This window comes from Lontra canadensis, unplaced genomic scaffold, assembly GCF_010015895.1.
Source record: "Lontra canadensis isolate GAN:19392208 unplaced genomic scaffold, GSC_riverotter_1.0 scaffold8, whole genome shotgun sequence".
In the NCBI taxonomy this organism is placed as follows: domain Eukaryota; kingdom Metazoa; phylum Chordata; class Mammalia; order Carnivora; family Mustelidae; genus Lontra; species Lontra canadensis.
In genome coordinates this window covers 13,985,137-14,007,047 of record NW_022631002.1, presented here as the reverse complement: position 1 = coordinate 14,007,047, position 21,911 = coordinate 13,985,137, and the positions used below count along the sequence as shown (strand labels likewise).

Sequence of the window (21,911 nt, the reverse complement as noted above, 5' to 3'; positions counted from 1 at the left end):
CCCCATTGTTTCTAAATAAATTCCAGACTGCATTCTAGCATCTGAAGCTTTTCACAACACTGCCCTCCCGCTTTTCTAGCTCTAGTTAGAAGTTCTCATTTCTCCCCGGTATCCCAGAATACAGCCCATCTGCCCTTATCAGAGTTAAAGGTAAGACCAAACATACCACCTCCAGAAAGTCTTCTTGGATTGTTCCAAAGGAAAGTGATCAAGTACACCTCTGAATTACAGTAACCCTTTGGGATAGTCTGACAATTCAGAGTGGATTACAAGGGGGCTTCCCCTGGAACTTGTAAATGAGAGAAAGATTGTTCTAAAAGAGCTTGAACCATACCCAGAGTCACCTTAGAGAGACAGATTAGTTCTGATGACCTGACTGTACCAGAGTATCCTACTTAAGGAAAGAGTTATCAATCTCATGATGCAGAAGGGGGAGAAAAACATAGTCCCAGAGGGAATGATGTCTGGACCCCTCCAGATGTTTAGGAGGGATGTCTAGGACATAGGGAACTTAGGTCAACAGATTGACAGTACCAGTCCCATTGGTACTGGAGACAGTTACTATCTGTCTTTGCTATCTGAGACGTTTACATGATGTTGTCCTGGCCAGTTGCCATTCAACACTATACTCTTGAAGTGTCCTTAGTTCTGATTCTGTCACCCCAAACCTATTTGGTTTCTGATGTTTCTGATGTTAGTCAGAGAGGGTATGTATGTACGTCCATACATGTATGGACTGCAAGTGCTCCAGCTCCCATGATAGTGAATTCTCACTATAAAGTAGTTAGTTGGCTCTTTATTCTTTCAGTAAATATTACTGAGCATCTACTCTGTGCCAGGTATTTGTCTACTCACTTGAGTTAAGATGGTAAACAAGAAAAATACAGTCTCTTGACCCTTGGAGTTTATAGTATAGAAGGAAATACAGACAAGTACACTTAAAATTCTAATATTGTGTAATGGCTGCCTTGTTAGGGATGTTCAGGGGCTAAGAGTGGGACCACATGCTTGGAGAAAACACCTAGGCTTTGGGAACCAGAAAAGGCTTTGTAGATAAAATTATATTTACCCTGAGTCTTGAGGCACCAGCTGAAGTTAGCCCAAAGTTGATGGGAGGAGAGAAATATAATGATACATATAACTCAAGCAGATGGGCAAAAGATTTAGGGTATGTCTGAGAAACTAAGCATAGGTCAACAAAGCTATAGTGGGGAATACAAAGAAGGGCACGGAGGGTCAGGAAAGCAGGACACAGGTCAAGGAGGGCCTTATAAACCATTTTAAGAATCTTCCTATCATGAGAACAGTGGAGAATTATTGAAAGGTTTTAGGCAAGTAAATGACATGATCATATCTCTAATTGCTGGGGAATAGGCAGGGTCATTGGGGATGAAGAGAAGAGGGCCAATTAAGATTTATTTAAAAGATACAACAGGTAGGACTTGGTGAGTGGTAGGATGAGAGAGCTGGGAGTTGGTAAGAGAGAGGGGGGGAAAAAAGGAGGGAAGGAGAGAGAGAAGATTCAAGATGGTGCTTGCATTTCTGGGCTTGAACAGATGGAATGAGTTGTGGTACCTTTCACTGAGGCAACTTGTAACAGTGGTTCAGAGCACAGACTCCAGGTACTGCAGAGTTGGATTACCTGGGTTTGAATCCCTGCTTTACCCCTTACTGCTGTGTAGCCTTGGGTAAGTTACTTAGTCTCTCTGTGCCTCATTTTCTTATCTATAATGAAGATAACCAGAATACCTATCCATAGAATCATCATGCAGATTACCTGAGTTAATGGTAATGTGCTCATAATAAACGCCTTATATGTTTGTTAAGTAAATAAAATAGGTGACACAGGAGGAGTAACAGGTTTGGAGTAGAGGATTATAAGCTTAGTTTTGGAGATGTTGAACTGTGGAAATCTGTGGAATAATCAAGAATAGCTCTCTAGACAGCAGTTGCATATATAGGTCTGGAGCTCCAAATGGAGATCTGTGCTAGAGATTTTGTTCTGGGAGCAATTTCGTATAAACAGTAACTGATATCAGGACAAGGGAGAGAACAGATCAGAGAGGATATGAGAACGAGAAGGACAAGACAAGGGAGAGTCTTGAGGACAATTTCAGGGCATAAGAAGTACTTTACTTGCGAAAAAAATTGAGGAGCAGTCAGAAAAGCAGTTCTCAGAAAACTAAGAGGTTCTCAGAAACCAAGGACAGAAAGTGTTTCTAGAAGCTGGAAGTAGCCACTGGTGTCAAGTTTGTCAAATACAATTAAGACACAAAAAAAGCCCACTGGATCTGACAAGTTTGACCTCAGCCAGTCAGAGTTGCTGCCACTAGGTGGGGATGGAGGTAGGAGAAGGGGGTGGAGGAAAAATAAAGAGACAGCAAATGCGAACAATTTATTCATCGTGGGGAGTGGGGAGTAATGGGGGGAGGAGAGAGCAGACAATAGGTGGAGGTCAGCAGAGGGTTGTTGGTTTTTGTTTTTGTTTTTGTTTTTGTTTTTAGCATAATAGAAGATACTTGAGCATATTTAAATGCTGTTATGGGTTGAATTGTGTCCCCCAAAATTCATATGTTGAAGTCCTAAGCCCCAGTATCTGATAATGTCACCTTATTTGGAAATAGGGTCATTGCAGATGTAATTAGTTAAGATGAGGTCGTACTGGAGTAGGATGGGCCCCTAATCCAATATGACTGGTGTTCTTATAAAAGGGGAATTTGGAGACGGACATGCACACAGAGAGAGCACCATATGAAAATGAAGTCTGAGATGGGAGGGGTGTAGGCAAACCTCCAGAAGCTAGGTGAGAGACACAGAACAGATTCTCCCTTCCAGTCTTTCTCAGAAGGAACCAACTGTACCCACACCTTGATCTCAGACTCCCAGCCTTCAGAACTATGAGACAATTAATTTCTACTATTAGCACCTATTTTCTAGTACTTTGTTACACCAAACCTAGGAAATTAATACGACTAAGTCTCCAGCTAATGGGACATTCCACTGTTTACTTAATCAGGGTCCCAGCAAGAAGCAGATGGCATGCTCAAATTGAGTAATTAGTGGAATGTTTTATCAGGGAACCATATATAAAGGCATGGACAGAGTATAAGGAAGCTACATGTTATCATACAACGCCCAGGCAGAGTAAGAGCGGGCCTTGACCATCCCCAGACCTCAAGGGCCAAGGATGGAGCAAACCTAAACTGAAATGGGCAACGGAGCAGCTGTTTAGAAGGACCCTGACAGAAGTGTGACTCCAGACTCAGTCACTGCTGGGGAGATACCAGGGCCAGATCTGAGGTCATATGTGCAAATATGGCATAGCCTTCCCTCCCTCTGATCCCCTTGCTGGTGCTCCATATCCACCAAACCAACCAGAGGCCAGAGGGCAAGTGAGCAGCTTGATAGGCCCACAGGTGCACCTCACTGGGCCAAAGCAGAAGAGGTAGAGTCTAGAAGAGGCAGGGGTGCCTGGGTGTCTCAGTAGGTTAAGCATCTGATTCTTGACTTTACTCCAGGCCATGATCTCAGGGTTGTGAGATCAGGCTCTGCACTGGGTGTGAAAGCCTGCTTAAGACTCTCTCTCTGTCCCTCTCCCACTGTCCCTCCCACCTCCCTTCGAAGAAGAAGAAGAAGGAGAAGGAGAAGAAGGAGAGGAGGAGGAGGGGGAAGGAAGGGAAAAGGAGAAAGAGGAAGAAGAAGAAGAAGTAGTAGTAGTAGTAGTAGTAGTAGTAGTAGTAGTAGTAGTAAGGGGCAAATGGAAACCCAGACCAATCCCTTTTCACACCTTGGAACCGCTTGACTACATTATATATTCAAATGCTTAAACTTTTAAAATGCTAATAAGAAGAATCATTAGAAAGGGAGAGGTTGCAGTCACTGGGCCCCTCACTGCGTGAAGCCCCTATGGGAGGGAAGGGGGCTATTTTATGGTTCCAGTACTCTTGTAGTTACATTTGTCATTGCTCATTTCTGCTTCACCTAATGCATACTGGCTTCTTTGCACTTTTTAATTACTGAATAAATTAATATTTATAGTCTCTATTTCTCTTAGAAATATCCGTTGAGAGGAACTTTTTCTACTACTCACCTTTTGCCTATGTGAAGTGACTGAGGTGTATCTCTCTCTCCTAGGATACCTTTGAGATATGCCAGTGAATGTACCTGTAACCAGAACAGGTCTGGTTTAAAATATGGGCTCATAAAAGACAGCAAGTGACTCCAGAGAAGCTTCTGTTTATAACACAATCGGTAAGAATCATTTCTTTTATCTATGATTATAGACATTTATTTAACTAAACCTACTACAAAAGACTATATTATCTAAACTAGTACAGGTTGACTTGCTATGGCTTTTATATGCCTCTATAACCAATGCTTTGTTTCAAGGGGAATCTTAATTCATTGCAGAAATTAATGCAATAATCATAAGAATAGTAAGTCTTTTTGTAACAAAGGCTGATGTACACATGTTCATAACAGTTCATCTTTGGGTTTTACAACATGAATAATTTTTAATTCCACAAAGTAGCACCAGATATGTGGCAGGCTTTGAGTCCTTCGCTTGGCTTTTCCAGGTAAAATTAAGGAACTGCTTTGTGACAACCCACTTCAGCAGTCTTCAGCTTCTCATACCATAATTACAGCAGCAATCTTCTGGTTACCTGCTTCTTGAAGCAGAAGAACCAGATTTGGAAGTCACTCTTACAACTAAACTATCCACATGAATATCTTCACACTGTATTGTCTCTGGTGGGGGAAAAAGGATGTAATAAAATACAGAAACTGTCATAGTGGGAGGAGAAGTTGCTCGTGGGGAAATCATTTGAGGAAAATCAGAACTGAGCTTTGACCCAGTTTCTCTCTCTCATGAATAATGGGATTAAGAGGATGAGCTAGAATAGGCCTCAGAGATCACTGAGGACAAAGGAGGCAACCAGGTGAGTGGAAGAAATGACCTCTGGCAGAAATTCAGCCTTCAGGATCTTTCCAGGTGGACACATCTGAGAGCTGGACAGCTTTTGGGGGGAAAAAAAACAAAAAACAAAAAACCTCATGAAGTAACGAGAAAAAGCCATACATAGCTGAGCATTTTAATTTAAAAAATAAATAAACATTTATAAAAAAGCAAAAGATGGGGGGCCTGGATGGCTCAGTTGGTTAAGCATCAGACTCTTGATTTCCGCTCAGGTCATGATCTCAGGGTTGTGGGTTCGACTCCTGCATCCAGGCTGGTTCTGGGCATGGAGATTGCTTAGGATTCTCTCTCTACCTCTCCCTCTGCCCCTTCCCCCCTGTAAAAAATAATTAAGATATTAAAAGGTAAAACAAAAAGCAAAAGATAAAGTGGAGAAGCGGAGAGTACCCCATGGCCCAAGATGTCTTCCCACAAAATGCACTTCCATAAATGGTCCCAACTGGGTATTTCCAATGTTTTAAAAAGTCATGCGCACATGCTACACCACACCCATCAAAGTTTCATGCCTTCCTTTTGTTTTGGAGACAGAAATTCCCTTTACATCCTCCTTGTTCCCGGAACCATGGGAGCGCTGGGGTTCACGGCTTTCCTCCTTCCTTGCCCCTTGTGCGGTTGATGCACTCTCAGTTACAAAGCGCTGGAGTGCTTCTGCCTTCAGTCAATCCGTTTAGCCAAAGGCCTCTGATTTGTTCACATTTACTACAACACAGACAGAGGGCTGGAGGATTTTTTTTCTTTCTTTTTTTCTTCTTCCTTTTTTTTTTTTTTCCACTATTGATCTGGTGCTTTAAGAGGGGAAAAAATCTCCTTGGCTGTCTAAACACTATTGATCCCTGCTTGGGAGTCGCAGCAGAAGTGTAGAAAGGGCGTGGATGAATTGAAATTTCATTTCCGACAACTTGTTCCTGTTATTTTTACCCTTTCGGACCGGGAGAAACACGTTGCTGCTGCTTCAGTCAATGTGGTCGATAGCTCCACAGAGAAACTCAACACGGCTTCTGCCAGAGGTTTGGCAATGAGACATGATCTTGGATTTGGAGTGTATGAAACTGAAGGATGCTGGCGAAAAGCACGAGGTCTTAGCCAATGGTCTGGGACTTGCTTGGACCTCAAGGGAGCTGTGGCTTCGGAGAAAAGGTTTATAGAGACAACAACATTCCTGTTTGGGAAAGGCCCTGAGTGGCCTCACAAGAAGCTTCACGGTTAACCGGTGCCTGCTTCAGACCCTTGGCTGGCTTTCTGTAACAAGAAAAGGAGAGATCCTCTCCAGCCAAAGCTGAATTTCAGGCCTCAAAGAGGAGCATCGTGTCGCGCTCTTACAGGAGGTTGCTCATTACCGTCTGGAAAAGGACTGATGTAGAAACCGGAGCTGCAGGCCTGCAGGGAACTGGGTGTTCAAGGGCACACATCTGCAGCCCGGAGCCTCAGGAAGCACTCCCACCCCGTCAGAACGCTGAGTAGATGTGGTTTGGTGCCAACAGCACCAGCTTTGTTCTTACTTTTATGAGATGTTCAAAGAACACAGGAGAGAACCAGGCTCCTTCGTCCTAATGGCAACATCTGGCATTTATGTAGCCACACACCTTTGATCCTTAAGCATCCCAAAGCACTTTATGAACTGCTGCAGTGCTAATGGTCATAGCAAGCACCTTACTTACAGTAAATGTGGTCAAATATTCCCCATATTGGTTCCCTCTTCTCAGTTTTGCAGTGTACAGAACAGTCCTCCATTCTCGAATGAACAATTCCAGTTTGGATCTCAAGCACCAACTTTTGTGTGTCTTTTTTTTTTTTTTCCATTTTGTTCAATACTGTTTGCCCCCCCACACACCCTGCTTCTTTTTAACTAAAAGTACTTCATAACCATTCTTAATAAACAGTACTTCATTTACAGTTCCAATTATTTTATAGGCCTGTTTCTGCTTCTATCCCCATCCCTCCCATTCCAGAGAAAGATGAAAATGCTCTTTTCTCCTGGGAGCCAAGAATCTGCATTGCGGATGAGGTTGCAAATTCAGACACAATAAACAGAATTAAGAAAAACTGAGCTGGCATTTGACAGAAATTGTAAAATGACACTCAGAAATGTTGCTCTTGTGGAAATTACTGATATTAAAATATAAATCAGTGTCTTGTGTTTCCCGTAGCACCAGGGGCTCTATTAGGTTATGCAGTTTGATTGCTGAGCTGAACCTAAGAGACTTGGCAGTTCCATGCTGAAGTTATCCCAAACTATTTAACCCCTCTCCTGCTGGAAAGAAGGCATCCAAGCAAATGCCAGCTAAAAACATTGCTTCCAAAAGGCCTTGGTTTTTTCATTGTACACTTTGAAATCTGGGAGAGGGTATAGGGGGCTAACATGGGAGGAGAGAAGGTAAGGAATTTAGAAAATCCTTTCTCAAGGCAAGAATCTGGTTGCATAGTACCAGGACTAAGACAGACTAGGACAACTCAAAAAGCAGATTCGATGCTAGAAAGGGCAAAGGAGAACAGAGCATTACTTTTTTTTTTTAAATATTACCCCTGTTATATATGTATAACTTTTTAAATCCCCACAACAACCCTATAGGGTAAGTACTGTTACTCCAGTTTTTTCCAAGTGAGAAAACTGAGACTCAGAAAAGGTAACTTGCCCAAGCTCACATAACTGGAGTCAAAATGTGAACCGTGACTCCATAAATAGGCTGGGGCAAGGAAGCAAAAAGATGAGTCTGGAGCATCTTGAAGGGCCAAAAAGTAAGGAAGTACTCAAGAAAGGTTGGGGGCTTGTTGAAATGACCCAGGGGGCACCTGGGTGGCTCAGTCGGTTAAGTAGCCAATTGTCAATTTTGACTCAGATCATGATCTCAGGGTCCTGGAATGGAAACCTAAGTCTGGTTCCATCTCAGCAGGGAGTCTGCCTAAGATCCCCTCTCTCCCTCTCCCTCTGCCCCTCCTTCACCCCTCACCCCATGTGTGTTCTCTCTCTCTCTCTCAAATAAATAAATAAGTCCTTAAAAAGGAAAAAAATATATATAGGAACCAAACTGAAAGAGCTCCCAGTGGCCAAAGTTGGAACATTTGAGCAACAAAATAAATGATGATATTAAATTATAACCCATGGAATAAAATAGATAGCCATGAGTTCATACTGCTGTAAATAAATAAATAATTAAATGGGAGAGAAGGGGCAGCTCTTCCTAATGAAGAATTCCAGTGAATAAATGTAGAAGGAGTAAAGGAAATAAAAAATCCCCATTAGGACACTGCAGCAATAATTGTTGCAAGCAGGATGCACCTTGCTAAAAATAGTAGGTGAGAGTTTCAGGGAAAAAAAAAAAACAGGATATTTATATGCCCTCAAAGTATCTCCCTCCCATCTTAAGACATTATTAATTATAATGGAGAAAATAGTATAACTGCATAGTGGATAAACTCAATAAACAGCAGCATAACCAAATGACCAGTGTTAACATCATCAATAACAAGACATACTAACATTATGTCATATTGATGCTAACATTGGAAAGTTGGAGAAAGGGTATATAGGATCTCTAGACTATTTTTGCAGCTTTTCTGGAAATCTAAAATTATTTCAGATAGGTCTGTATGTTCCCAGTTTTTCACGAGAATAGACCGCTGTTAGCTATGTGGGGAGACAAAGCAAATCACAAATAACCATAATAAAGGAAGGTGGTGGTGTGTTAAAAGAATTGTAGATAAAGTGCTGTAAGCATATGAGGAGGTACCCACCTGGCAAGGCTGGTGTGAGGATTAATTCTGTTATTTTATGTCTATAACTGTGCCTGACATATAGTAGTTGCCATACAAATGTTCATAGTACATGTGGCTGAAGGGAAGATGACAGAAATGGCAGTTGAGTTGAGTCTTGAAGGTGTGTGATTTTCGGACAGGCAGAAAGATTTCACATTTAAAAGGAAAGATACTGAACAATCAGGTGGGAGAGTGCTTACCATGTCAGTCAGTTATAGTGGCAACCAAGATTAGAGGAGTGTGTGCTTCAACAGAGAAAATTTTACTAAATGGTATGGGAATATTGCTGGTGTCAGTAGGCAGATCTCCACTCTGGATCTCCCTGCTCCATATAGCAAGTGGAGAAAGAGAAAGAGTGAAAGCAAAGAGTTGATGTATCAAGAGAAACCCAAGTCAAGTGTCAAGGAAAGGAAGAGGCATTTGAGAAAAATATCTGTTCACAATGGAACAGGGGTTCTAGAATGTATGGTAGAAGCAGCTTGTTGAGGTGTTAAAAATGGGGAGTTGTTGAAAGGTCTCTCTGAGAAGAACATAAGGATACTTTGTCCATTTATTTGCATTAGATTCAGCTGCATGAAACAAAAAAATAACAGAGACTTAAGATAGAAATTGCTCTCTGAATGGTGGTTCCACAGCATTCGAGGGCTTAGGCTCTTTCTGTTTTGTCTCTATGAGCATCTTCTCCGGTTCCAAATGGTTGTTGGGTTAAATCAGCGTTCTAAACCATCAGGAAGGAGGAAAGAATGAAGAGCTGTACACTACTACTAACTAAGAAGATTTTCCAGAAATTTCCCACAGTATTTCCTTATACATCTCAGTGACCAAAACTTAGATGTGCAGCCATAACAAGCTAGCTACAGAAGAGGCTGAGGTAGGTAGTCTTCTATTTATTTATTTTTATTTTATTTTAATTCCAGTGTAGTAAACATACAGTGTTATGTTAGTTTCAGGTGTATAATATAGTGATTCAACAACTCCATATATTACTCAGTGCTCATCAAGGTAAGTGTACTCTTTTTTTTTTTTAAGATTTATTTATTTATTTGAGAGGGAGAGCATGTGCATGAGAGTGAGGGGAGGGGTAAAGAGAGACCATCTTTCAAGCCAACACCCTACTGAGCAGAAACCCCATGGGGCCTGATGTGGGGTGGAGGCAGCAGCCCCAAGCAGGGCCCTATCCCAGGACCCATGAGATCATGACCTGAGCCAAAACCAAAAGTCAGTTGCTCAACCAACTAAGCCACCCAGGTGCCTCTTCACCAATTTCACCCATCCCTCCACCCACCTCTCCTCTAGTAACCATCTGTTTGTTCTCTATAGATACGAATCTGTGTTTTGGTTTGTCTCTTTTTTTTCCCCCTTTGTTCATTTCATAGCCTTTTAGATGAGCACATGGACACCCCAATAAAATTAAGGCTCTGTAATGAAGGAAGATAAGGTTGCTGGAATAGGTGATTGATAGCCTCTGTGAAAAGTATCAAAGAAGATAGTCATGGGGAGAGAATTTTACCTGTGACAGTGAGGCTGATAAATCCTGGAAACACTGCCCTTGTTCTTCCTGGACCCTCATTTCTTCCACCATTACAAAGTCTCCTTCTGGGAAGACCCAACTAGCCATGCTTCCTCTCCAGAAAAGCCTTGGTCCTGGGGTTGGACTATGACCCGATCAGAGACCTTGGTGTCAAGTTCCTATTCATTAAGTTATGGTCCAGAACCTCAAACCCTGGCAAAATCATCTCTAGTGTCATCTCCCCCTACCACCTTCCCCTATCAGATATGCCCTACATGATTAAGGAATATCTCTTTTAGAACTGAGTTTGGAGGGCGCCTGAGTGGCTCAGTGTGTTAAGCCTCTGCCTTCGGCTCAGGTCATGATCTCAGGGTCCTGGGATTGAGCCCCGCATCAGGCTCTCTGCTCAGCAGGGAGCCTGCTTCCCCCTCTCTCTCTGCTGCCTCTCTGCCTACTTGTGATCTTTCTCTCTGTCAAATAAATAAATAAAATCTTTAAAAAAAAAAAAAAGAACTGAGTTTGGATCCAAAGAATAGACCCTGTTCATGCTAAGCTTCTGCACAATATGGCTCCATCCAGGCATTCTGGGTAGGAATAATTTATTATACAAGGAGCATCCCTATAAATTCATGGTGTTCACGTATTTTTTTAAATATTATTTATTTATTTATTTATTTATTTATTTATTTATTTATTTGACAGAGATCACAAGTGGGCAGAGGGGCAGGTGGGGGGGCGGAGGGAAAGCAGGCTCTCCGCCAAGCAGAGAGCCCAATGCAGGCCCGATCCCAGGACCCTGGGATCATGACCTGAGCCGAAGGCAGAGGCTTAACCCACTGAGCCCACCCAGGTGCCCCTCATATATTTTTAAAATAGAGGGAGCATTGAACATTCTCTCATTATTTTAAGAATTAAGAGCCCTGGAATTGATCACACTTTTTTCATTGGTAGGGGGTGGAACATTGGAGAAAAATCTAAAACCCAATAATAACTTATAAAGGAACAACTTATGGCTGAGTGTAGATAAACCTACTGGTTTTGATTAACCCCCAGGGATAATTTTAATTTTATCTCCTAAATTTTTTTCCAGTGTTACTGAGATATAATTGACAAACAGCACTGTATAAGCTTAATGTGTATAGCATAATGACTTGATTTACATATATCGTGAAATGATTATCATAATAAGCATAGTTAACATTTCATATAGATACCAAAAAAAATGCTTTTTTTCCTTGTGATGAAAACTCTTAGGATTTACTCTCAACTTTCAAATAGACTACAACAGTGATAATTATAATCATCATGTTGTACATTCCATCCCCAGTTCTTATTTCTCTTATAACCATTAGCTCATTTTTCTAAGGCTAGTAGTCCATCCCTACACCCAGGCAGTTGGTTACCAGTTCCTTGGGAAGAGAGCCAGCATCAGCAGTCTGTGGTTATGGCATTAGTGTAACCTCATGTAGGTAAATGGTGTATGAAACCCTAAAACGTGTTTCCCATCCTGCCCACTCAACCTGCACTTCATCAAATTCATTCACTTGTACTCTTTTTCTTTCCTCTCCCAAAAAATAAACAAAGCCTTTCTGAGTTAGGAAAAGGGAAGGAGAGGGGAATTTGAGCATAAACAAGAGAATTAGACCCTGGTGAGATTGATTAGGAGGGCAAGAGTCAGGGAAACAATAGAATCCCAGATAGGCTTAGCAAACCAGGGGCAAAAGATACTTTTGATCAATACCAGGAATGGGGGACAGAAAAGTGAGCAAGATCTTAATTAGGATCCTATACCCTTTCTCTCAATGCCTTTCTAGGCAAAATGCAGAAATGTTAAGGCGGGCCTAAGAAGAGAGGGCCTGAGACCAATCTGCTGTGTGTATGTGTGTGTGTCTCTCTGCATTGGAAGCATCCTTGGAGAATGAAAGAGGGTCAGCAGCCCCAAAGCCCACAGTACGAGGAAGATGCAGTACATGCAGCCTGTTGACCAAGACACAGACATCTCAGCATACTCCAGCTGGGAGAGCTGGAATATGACCATGGACTAGAGCCACCTCCAATGCCAGAATCCAACCTAGGACCCCGGAATTTAAGTGTCTCTGAAGAGACCTTAAAAAGGTGAAAGGAATCATGAACTGATTATTTTCAACCTGAAAACAATGGCACTTTCTCAGAAATAACTAAGATTCTGCTTTCTGGCATTCAAAGAAAATGGAGTTCAGTAACCAGGTTGAACAATAGAAAAATGTTTGCTTTTTCTTTGCACACTTGAGTTCATACCTGCTAAACTAGTCACTCATGTAAGGTACAGTGCTAGGTGTTTCTTGGGAATCTATAAGGTGCTCTGAGTGTGGGCTGAAGCCTACCCGGAGGCACAAACATCTCTGAGATGCTCTGACCAAGTTTCTGTTTTCGCTACAATCAGTTTTGTTGTTGTTGTTGTTGTTTTTCTGGTCACAGCTGTCACCAAGGGAAGGCCTGCTGGAAGGATAAAAGGAGCAGAACTTTTGAATACAAGAAAGCAGTTCCCTGGGCAGATGCAGCAGAATTGGATATGCCAGTAGAAGAGAAGAGGCATGAGGAAGTGAAGGTCTCAAAAGAGATGCAGGAGATAGCACCACAGAAGACACAGAATAAGCGTTTGAGAAGAGAGAAGACATTCAAGTCCTAGACCCAGAGATCAGAATCCACAGATCAGGTAGGGAGCCCCTCCCTCTGTAACGAGTTCTCTCCTCCACAAAATATCGGTCCCGCCACACCCCTCAGAGAATGTTGTGAAGGCTCACATGACCATTTTATAAAACATTTGAAGCTCCCTCAGAGCATGCTTCCTTGTCCATCTGGCAAAGTATACTGTCAAATGCATTGAAAATTTATCATATAACCCTTCCATTTTATTCATCGTAAGCACTTTCGAATTGCCCACTGCTGTTGTTAATGACTCACAGGATTCCCACATCTCCTTCATGGAACACAACTTAGTTCCCTCTTTTTTTTCTTCTCACTTACTTTACTTAGTAAAGCCCAATGTCTTTCCATGCAAATAAGAGAGTCTCTGCTTCCATTTTTCCTTCCAGATACTTTAGGCCTTTGCAACCATAGCTATGTAACTCCGTAGCTGATGTTATCATCACAATCTAGACAGTCATTTTTCTGTCTTGGGATAAGATTTCACCTGGTTTAAGAGTCATCTCTTGACCATCCTGTAGGTCTTCCTGTAGAGGAATATTATTCTCAAGGATATATTTGTTCCATTCCAACTTTTGTATGATGTTTGGGCTGAATTCATGGTTCCAGCTAAAGAAAGATGTGCATCAAGATAGAACGTTAAATCAGTGAGCCTTAGTGCTAGAAAAGTCAATGGTCATTTAATACAACACTTGCACCCACCACCCAGTTTATAGAGCCAGAAACAAAGCCTTGGAGAGATGAATGCTTTTCTTTCCAAAGGCTCCTTCTTAACTTAGGTGCTGAACAAGGTTTAGAAGTTTGGTGGGCTAGTGCTCCCGTTTACTGTTTTTAAACCACACCATTTTTAATCTTCTCATTTGTGTAGTGCTGTAGATTAAATCTTTGTGCCCTCCCAATTCATGTGTTGAAATTCTAATCCCCAAAATGATGGTATTAGGAAATGGGGACTTGGAGTAGTGATTAGGTCAAGAGTTGGGAACCCTCATGAATGGGATTAGTTCCCTTATAAAGAGACTACAGATCAGTCCCTTGCCGTTTTCAGCCATATAAAGTCACAGCAAAAACAAAACAGAACAAATAAAAACAAACAAACAAACAAAAAACAGCTGTCTCTGAAGTGGGTCTTCACCAGATACTTAATCTTCTAGCAAACTGGTCAAGGATTTCTCAGTTTCCAGAACTGTGAGAAATTTCCGTTGTTTAGAAGCTACCCAGTTTGTGATATTTTGTTATAGTAGTACGACCGGCTAAGACACCCAATGTCGACATCATCTGTGACATTCACCATTATTTCCTTTAAGGCATAAAGGAAGAAGTCAGGCATAGCCATGTGACTTGTTTTGGCCAATGAACTATGAGCAGAAGTGAAGTGTGTCAGCTTCCGCTTTAAGAACCTGTGTGTTCTCTCTCTGCTGCCGTGGCAACAAGCAACATACTAGAGGAGGTTCTACCAGCTGAGGAGAATGAAGAGCAGCCCCAGCTGAGTCATAAAGGACATGTAGCACAGTGAGAAAGGAAATTTCATGGTTTTAAGTCACTGAGATTTGGGGGATGTTTGTTCCTGCAACATCACCCGGCCTCTCCCAACTGAGTAGGCCTGAGCTAAATCCCCACTCCCATGATGCATCTCTGTGCACAAAGACTAAAGAGAGTAAACAATGCAACACACCAGAACACAACCCCACAAAACATTCCAAATTCCATGTCTCACCAGCATTCTTTCTTCCTCTTGGCTTATATTAGGGGTGGAGGATGTGGTTCATTACAAAGAATGAGTATTTTGATAGCTTCTCATTCTTGGAACTATTCTGCAGGTAAGTGCCTAGTGAAAATTTCTTCTAGTTGTAGAGTGAAAAACATAACAAATTAGATTACTTTAATAAGTGAGAGCATTATGACCTGAAAAGCATTATCATGTACCTAAGTACACACATACATGTGCAAAAAACTTTGGTTTTCCTTGAGACTTTTTATATGGATAATTCTCAGCACTCTACAAGTTTCATAACTTTACAAGCACCACATTACAGTAAACTGATGCTTTGAAAAACACCACATCATCAGGTATCTCCAAAGTAACAGTTACAAATTAATGACAGCTTCTCAAGAAGTAGTAATACAGCTCATGTGACCTTGGGTAAGTCACTTAGCCTCTCTGCACTAGTTTCCTCCTTAAACAAGTATCTTAATAATAACTACTTCCCAGGGTTATCTTGAGAAAGAAGGTGGGCTGTGCACGTTCTGTCTGATTCATAATTAGTACATAATGTTAACTATATTTGCGCCATTGAATACTTATAACAGAAAGTAAGATCATCTCAGAACTTTTGCTTTCCAAGAAACTGTGAATTCAGAAATGTTTTAGTCCACCAAGTGTTGGTTTTGGGAAAAGATGTTAAACCCTTAGTTCTGTCTGTCTGGTGAAGGTGTTAACACACTTTTGAAAACACAGATGGACAGACAAGTAGGTATTGCTAACAGTTCAGGAAATTTTTCCAAGCTCCCTGCTGAGAGCATGGATCCAGATGGGAAAATCTTTAAAAGTCCAGACTCATTTCTACTTTTACCATCTTAAATTCTTGGACTTTTGCAGGTTTATAACAAAGCTCAGAAAATGCTAAAGCTTAAAGGAGAATTGAGAGGTGCCAAGGAAATGAAAGATGAGGTAAGGCTCCTAACTATCCTACACGCGTGGAGTTGAACCTGTGTTACAGTGAACTTCTTTTTCAAGTTTCATGATTCAAAATTCTAAGAATAACAATCCCAGAATATCACAATCAGAGGTGGGCAGCAGATAATAGTGTTTAAAAGCCCAGACGTGAGCTAGGATGGGTTGGGGTTCATATATAATAGTAGTATAATATTAGGCATGTTACTTATCCTTTGGGAGCTTCCTTTCCCTTATGTAGAAAATATGAATAATTAACACCTATCTCAAAGGTTTGCTGTGAGGATTAATAAGATACCATATGTAAAACACTAGTTCTTGTGATGTAGGAAGCATTTAAAAGATAATGACTATTGTTGCAAGCATTGTCTCTTTAACTGGAATGATATGGAAATGGAGTGTTCTAATTAGTCTAATATTTTGGTCAAACCATGTTTACCTATTCCCTGACTTGTTCCAGAAAGCATTTAAGGGGGATGTTTAGGGTAGTATAGGATTGTCCCACATGACCTATGCTTTCAACAGACCCCCTATCAAGAGATGAATACTTTCTAAAAGAGATGTTTCAGCTCCTTTCCTGCTGGATTACTGGAGGGAGCTGTACAGGATTTGCTGCATGTTCTGCAGGGAACAAGGATTTGGTATGGATTTTCTAGAAGGGCATTTCTTCATTCAGTTGATATCTTTGGAGCACCTTCAGTGTGCCAGGCATTGTTCTAGAGGCTGAGGATAGAGCAGTGAACAAAAGAGAGAAAGATCCATGTTCTCGTGGAGCTTACTTTCTGGTAAAATAATTTCTCCCAAGGATATGATAGAGAAAAGTACGTAGCAACTGCCCAAATGCCAATAAAAATCAGCCCATATTCCAGAGGTGGCAGACCACTGCCGCATGCCATGTGTATCCTAACCCATATATTTAGGTAGTGTGCCAATTTTTAAAGAATTTAGAACGTAATAAAATATACTCGTTCTTCACTAGATGAACAAAATTGGTTCCAGAATTTTTGCTCACAGGCAAAACCTTGTATAAGTGCCCATTAACTCCCATTATAAGTAATCAAAAACTGCTATGTTTCTATCGATGGTAAAATAAACTCAAAAATCAAGTTAGTAATATTGATAACAGTGCTTGAAATTACTATAGATAACTGTAAACTCTTATTACATAAGTAAAATGTAAAGATTCCTGAAGCAATGATGATTTTTAAGGTTTTATGCTTTTTAAAACATACCTCTGGGGCATCTGGGTGGCTCAGTGGGTTAAAGCCTCTGCCTTCAGCTCAGGTCATGATCCCAGGGTCCTGGGATCGAGCCCCGTATCGGGCGCTCTGCTCAGCAGGGAGCCTGCTTCCTCCTCTCTCTCTCTCTCTCTCTGCCTGTCTCTCTGCCTACTTGTGATCTCTGTCTGTCAAATAAATAAATAAAATCTTTAAAAAAAAAAACAAAACAAACAAAAAAAAATACCTCTCACGAGAAATTGATACATTCTGAATGGATGGTAGTAGTGGTTAAAAGTAGTTTTCCATTGTTTATTAAAGATTTGCCTTTATCCTCAGATTAAAAAAAAAAAAGATAATTTCCCACAGATGATGACTTTTATGGTGTCATTGGTTGACTCCTGGAAACCTCCACCCAAGCTCTCTTGTTCAGGTACCAAATCCTGAGGGACTGCTGCCATCTTAAAAATTTGTAATGCTCTTGACTTCTGAGAGTGCTTGTGAGTCACAAGCCTCAATTTAACATCAGCTTCCTCCAAGAGGAAGCGCGAGACTATGTGTCAATACTTTGAAGTCTAGAGCAAAATTTCTTCCTATCCTTGGAAATGTATGTTCGAGAAGGCATGCTCTTTGAAAAAGACCAGTTGAATCAATACAGAAAATTTGCTTCAGTAAACAATCTATTTTCTAATAACTATCATGATTGCAACCGCAGTACGAGCACTCACCACTTTGCCAGCACTTGGTGGCTATTGCTGATGTCACATGCCTTTAAGCAGTAACCAGGTCCCAACCTCATCTAAGCAAAACTGGGGTATCTAAGAGCATCGCTTGCATAAGTGAAAACTCACCTAGAAGCAGAGGCTTGTGATTTCAGCCATCATTAATGACTTCAGATCTAGGACAGGATCAGATGGTGCCTGAGGGTCAGTATTATGACTCTCAGCTCCTCTCACGCCCCAGTACTGGTTACAGAGCTTTGACTGATGAAATGTCAGATTAAATCAATTCCTGCCGCATATTGATACTCAAAAGGCATCTGTCTGGAATTTAGCCTTCATAAAATAGATAGGATTAGAAATAGTGTACAGTGACCTCTGTGCAAGATATTAGCAAGAAATTAGGTTTACTGGAACCTCAGAAACATTTGCCTCCAGAACACTCTGGTGATCTGAGGTGAGCGCATCCTCTTCTTAAAACTGCCAGCAGTAAAAAATACTTTGTTTTGCATGGAAGTCACTTCCTTGTTCTCCTAACATTTTCACACCTGTTCTGATAAATTTTTTAAAAAACCCTTATGATTTGGACTTTCAGAATGAATGGTTAGGCTTTGATTTCAAAAGCAAATTTCATTTGACATCCAACAAAACACATTTGTTATTCAATTGGTTTACAGAATCCTCAAAGAAAGAATTATTTATTCCAAGCCTCTTGTTTTCTGAATGAAGAAATTGCCTCAGAGACTCTGAGTCAATGCTAATGTCCAAATTAGATGAGATCATCTACATTAAAGATCCAATTCTGAAGTCCTGTTGGTGCATTAGAATGGGACCAAGCAGGCTTCTGCTCAGAAGACATCTAAAACTGAAGGGAGAAGGGTTTTTTATTGGCCTGACAGAGAGAGGGCATTTAGCTTTTAAGTTGGAGAGGCTCAAGTTGTATATCATTGCTACTTTGTTAATGAGTCCACAGTGTGTCAGGCTCCATATGGAACAATCTGGTGACATGGTCCTCACTTTAAAATGCATATATTCAGCAGTAAGGCAAGAGTATAGAACACTTGACACTTCCATAGAACAGGCATTGTATTGTCACCTAATCTGCTCATAGATACTGAAGAGTCCTGGGGCGAGAAGGAAAGAGATCCCTAGGGTCCCAACCCCCAGAGAGCCTCTATTCCCTATTCCCAGTGTGGCAGCAATGAGAAAAGGAATTTAAAGTGCTAGGATCAAGCTGCTGCTCCTTGTCAGGTCAAGGATTTTGTTTTCTAGTTAGAAAACAGTGTCCAGGGGCACCTGGGTGGCTCAGTGGGTTAACGCCTCTGCCTTCAACTCAGGTCATGATCCCGGGGTCCTGGGATCGAGCCCCGCGTCGGGCTCACTGCTCAGCAGGGAGCCTGTTTCCTCCCCTCTCTCTCTCTGCCTGCCTCTCTGCCTACTTGTGATCTCTCTCTCTGTGTCAAATAAATAAAATCTTAAAAAAAGAAAAGAAAACAGTGTCCATACACCATTTTTTAAAGCTACTCTACACACATTCTCTTAAGAGAGTCCCTGGTAAATTGTAGTAATGGTAATTACATGCTTGAGGCAGTTGACATCCACTGTTATTTTTCTGAAAGTGAGGAACAAGGGACGGGAGCAAGAGAGGAAGAGAGAGAGTTTTGAGATAATGAAATCCTTTTAATGACAGAGCCATGCCGTTAACCTAATTAAACTGTAAAGTGGTAAAAAAAAAAAAAATCCAGGTACTAAATGGAAATGAAGAAATAAATCAGCTGAGACAGCGGCACTTCTGGGAAACCTTCTGAATTCCGAATCTGACATTGTGGTGTCCGATTCTCGTGGTTATCCTCTGGCCCCCTCGGCCTTGCGCAGAGGTCTCTTAAACTGACCTGTCCGGTAAGGCTTGATTTACAATGTCCATATCAGGTCTCCAGCTCCCCTGGGAATGAGAGTTATGTAGCTCGTATATTTAAGAAGCCAAAGCAATCAGTGGGGATATGGTGGCAGATCATTGGCTATAGGGTCAGAAGAGCAGAACTCTTCTCATTCTGCTGCTAACCAGCTAGGGGACCTTGGGCACTGTCGTTTGGATCACTTTACCATTTCTGTGCACCCATGGCTTCTGTGTACTTTTGCACCTGAAACTCCCTTAGAAGAATTGCCTTTGGGCTAGTGGGGTCACTTTCCTCATAAGAGCAGAGAGCTGGAAATCCTTGGGAGCTTACATCCCACGAGGCAGCCCTTAGCCACTGACTGACTGATAATGAGTCTGACAGCCCAGCTTTTGCAACTAATCAAGACAAACTCTGAAGTGTAACTTTCACCCCAGAATTCCCTCTGGGATCAGGCTGAAGCTACTGTCTGCAGGACTTTGTCTGAAATCATGCCCTTCACTGGTTTCTCCCTCTTTCCTGTCCTGCTTTCCTCCACTTCCTTGTTGATTTCTCTTGGGAGTGTTTCTTTAATAGATGCCAGGAATCTTCACCAAAGAGCCTGCTTTGGCTAATCTAATACAAGGCAAGCATCTACCATAAAAGCAGCTGCCTCAGCTCCAGCATCTAAAACTCAGAGGTGGTAGGACCTGCCCTCTTGAGTGTTATGAAGCGTCTGCACAGTGATAGGACTAAAGCACTGGACAGGTTCACAAAGGGCTTCTTCATAATTTCTTTTCATACCGTTAGCACCCAGAACACTGGGAGTGGAAGGTGGCATCCTTCTGTGATGGGGAATCCACTTTCTTACCACAGCTCACCCAAATTGCTGTGCGCCACACACTCTATTTTGATCTTGATCATTAATTCCCATTCTGACCTACCTGTAATTAGCTAATCTTTTCACTTGTAATCAAAGGCAAATTATCTTATGCAATCAGTGATTTTGCTTGTATTTTCCTTCGTGTACATCTCCACTGAAAAGCAAGCACTAGGTTTACAGGGAAGGGAAGTCTTTTGGTTTAGTGGGTAAGAAGAGAAAGTTAAGACACTTCAGAATCGACATCAACTCCATCACTGATTCACTGTAGTCCTGACAAGTTCATTTGACATCTCACTATGTTCATTTCATCGGTGGCAGAGCCATTAATATTTATAGACAGTCTGCTAGGTGCCTGGAATTATTCTAGGCACTGACTTCCTCTTGAAAAACAGGGGAAGTGTCTGTGATGTCCCCACAGCAGTGGGTGAAGATTAATTAATGTAAATAAGTAATTGTCTGAATAATGCAGAGCGCTCAGACACCTCGCAAGTGGATACTGTGTAAATGTTACACTGGGTGAGTAATAACAGCTAAGAGTTGACGGACAAATTTCCAGCAAATTTAAAGTCTCTGTCAACCAGTTAAGTGAACGAAAGTAAGCATTTTCTTGATAGTTTATAATTGATGCTTTTGTTTTTCTGACTGCCCAGGCTGGGGAGAGAGACAGAGAAGTGAGCAGCCTGAACAACAAGCTCTTGAGCCTGCAAGTTGACATCAAAAATCTGCATGATGTTTGCAAGAGACAGGGGAAGACCTTGCAGGAGAATCAGCTCTGCGTGGAGGAGGCGATGATGAGCGGCAACCACGTAAGGGATTCAGCAGCTGCTACCCACTTCTGCTCCCTCAACTTTCACCTCTGTTCCCTTAGGCAGAAACAATCACAGAAAATTCTTCCACTAGTCATTCAAGAGCATTGATTGACCAGGCAATGAGAGAGAATTAAACACACTTACACTACAAGACACACACAAAAACCCCATTCCTGCCCTCAAGATTTTTCCATTTAGCTATCTCTAAGGTCATCTACATCTGAGGCCCTGTCTTTTCCTTATCTGGCCTTTCACACCTGGATTTGCAGCTCCTGAGGCCCATGGCCCTGAAAAGACCAAATCATAGTTATGTAAGGAGAATAGTTCTCCTAATGGATTTTAGACAAACTTCTAAGTCAACCATGAAAATCACAACTGTCCCACTTGCTCAGAGGTGTCACTGCTCATCAGTGCAGTAGGTGATCTTGGTTGCCCCATCGGCAGCTCTCAGCCTACAAGCTTTCCTTTTGGATGCAGGAACCCTGTCACAAGTCAAGCTCAAATGCAGAATGTCTAATGCCCGCAAAAGCAGTCCTCTACCAATGACTGATGGGGAGGTGGTTAAATAACCTATCACTCTTGCCCCTCAGTCATGGAACACCCCAGACATGCTCTTTCCTGGTGTTCCTCAACAGAATCCTACGTCAGCTGCCCACCGTGGGAACTAGCTTCATAACGTGCCCTTCTGAGACTCCCTTCTTTTCCTTGTCTCGTTTCTCCATGGGCCTTCCTGAGTTTCCCAAGATCACTTCCCATGCAAACTCCTACTTGACACTCCGTCCCTTGTCAGGGCTTCCTTCCAGAGGTGTGGG

The 21,911-nt window shown here is 41.8% G+C and overlaps 1 protein-coding gene across 1 annotated transcript in view; it reads left to right on the top strand.

The window, feature by feature from the left end:
- The first annotated feature begins 14,626 nt into the window (after nucleotides 1-14,626).
- Nucleotides 14,627-21,911, top strand: part of PMFBP1 (polyamine modulated factor 1 binding protein 1) — a 45,928-nt gene continuing 38,643 nt past the window's right edge. Inside the window, exons 1-3 of the mRNA XM_032854048.1 lie at nucleotides 14,627-14,743; nucleotides 15,523-15,594; nucleotides 20,941-21,096. Coding sequence (XP_032709939.1) covers nucleotides 15,544-15,594; nucleotides 20,941-21,096 — 207 coding nt within the window. The 5' untranslated portion in view covers nucleotides 14,627-14,743; nucleotides 15,523-15,543. The remainder of the gene's footprint in view (nucleotides 14,744-15,522; nucleotides 15,595-20,940; nucleotides 21,097-21,911) is intronic.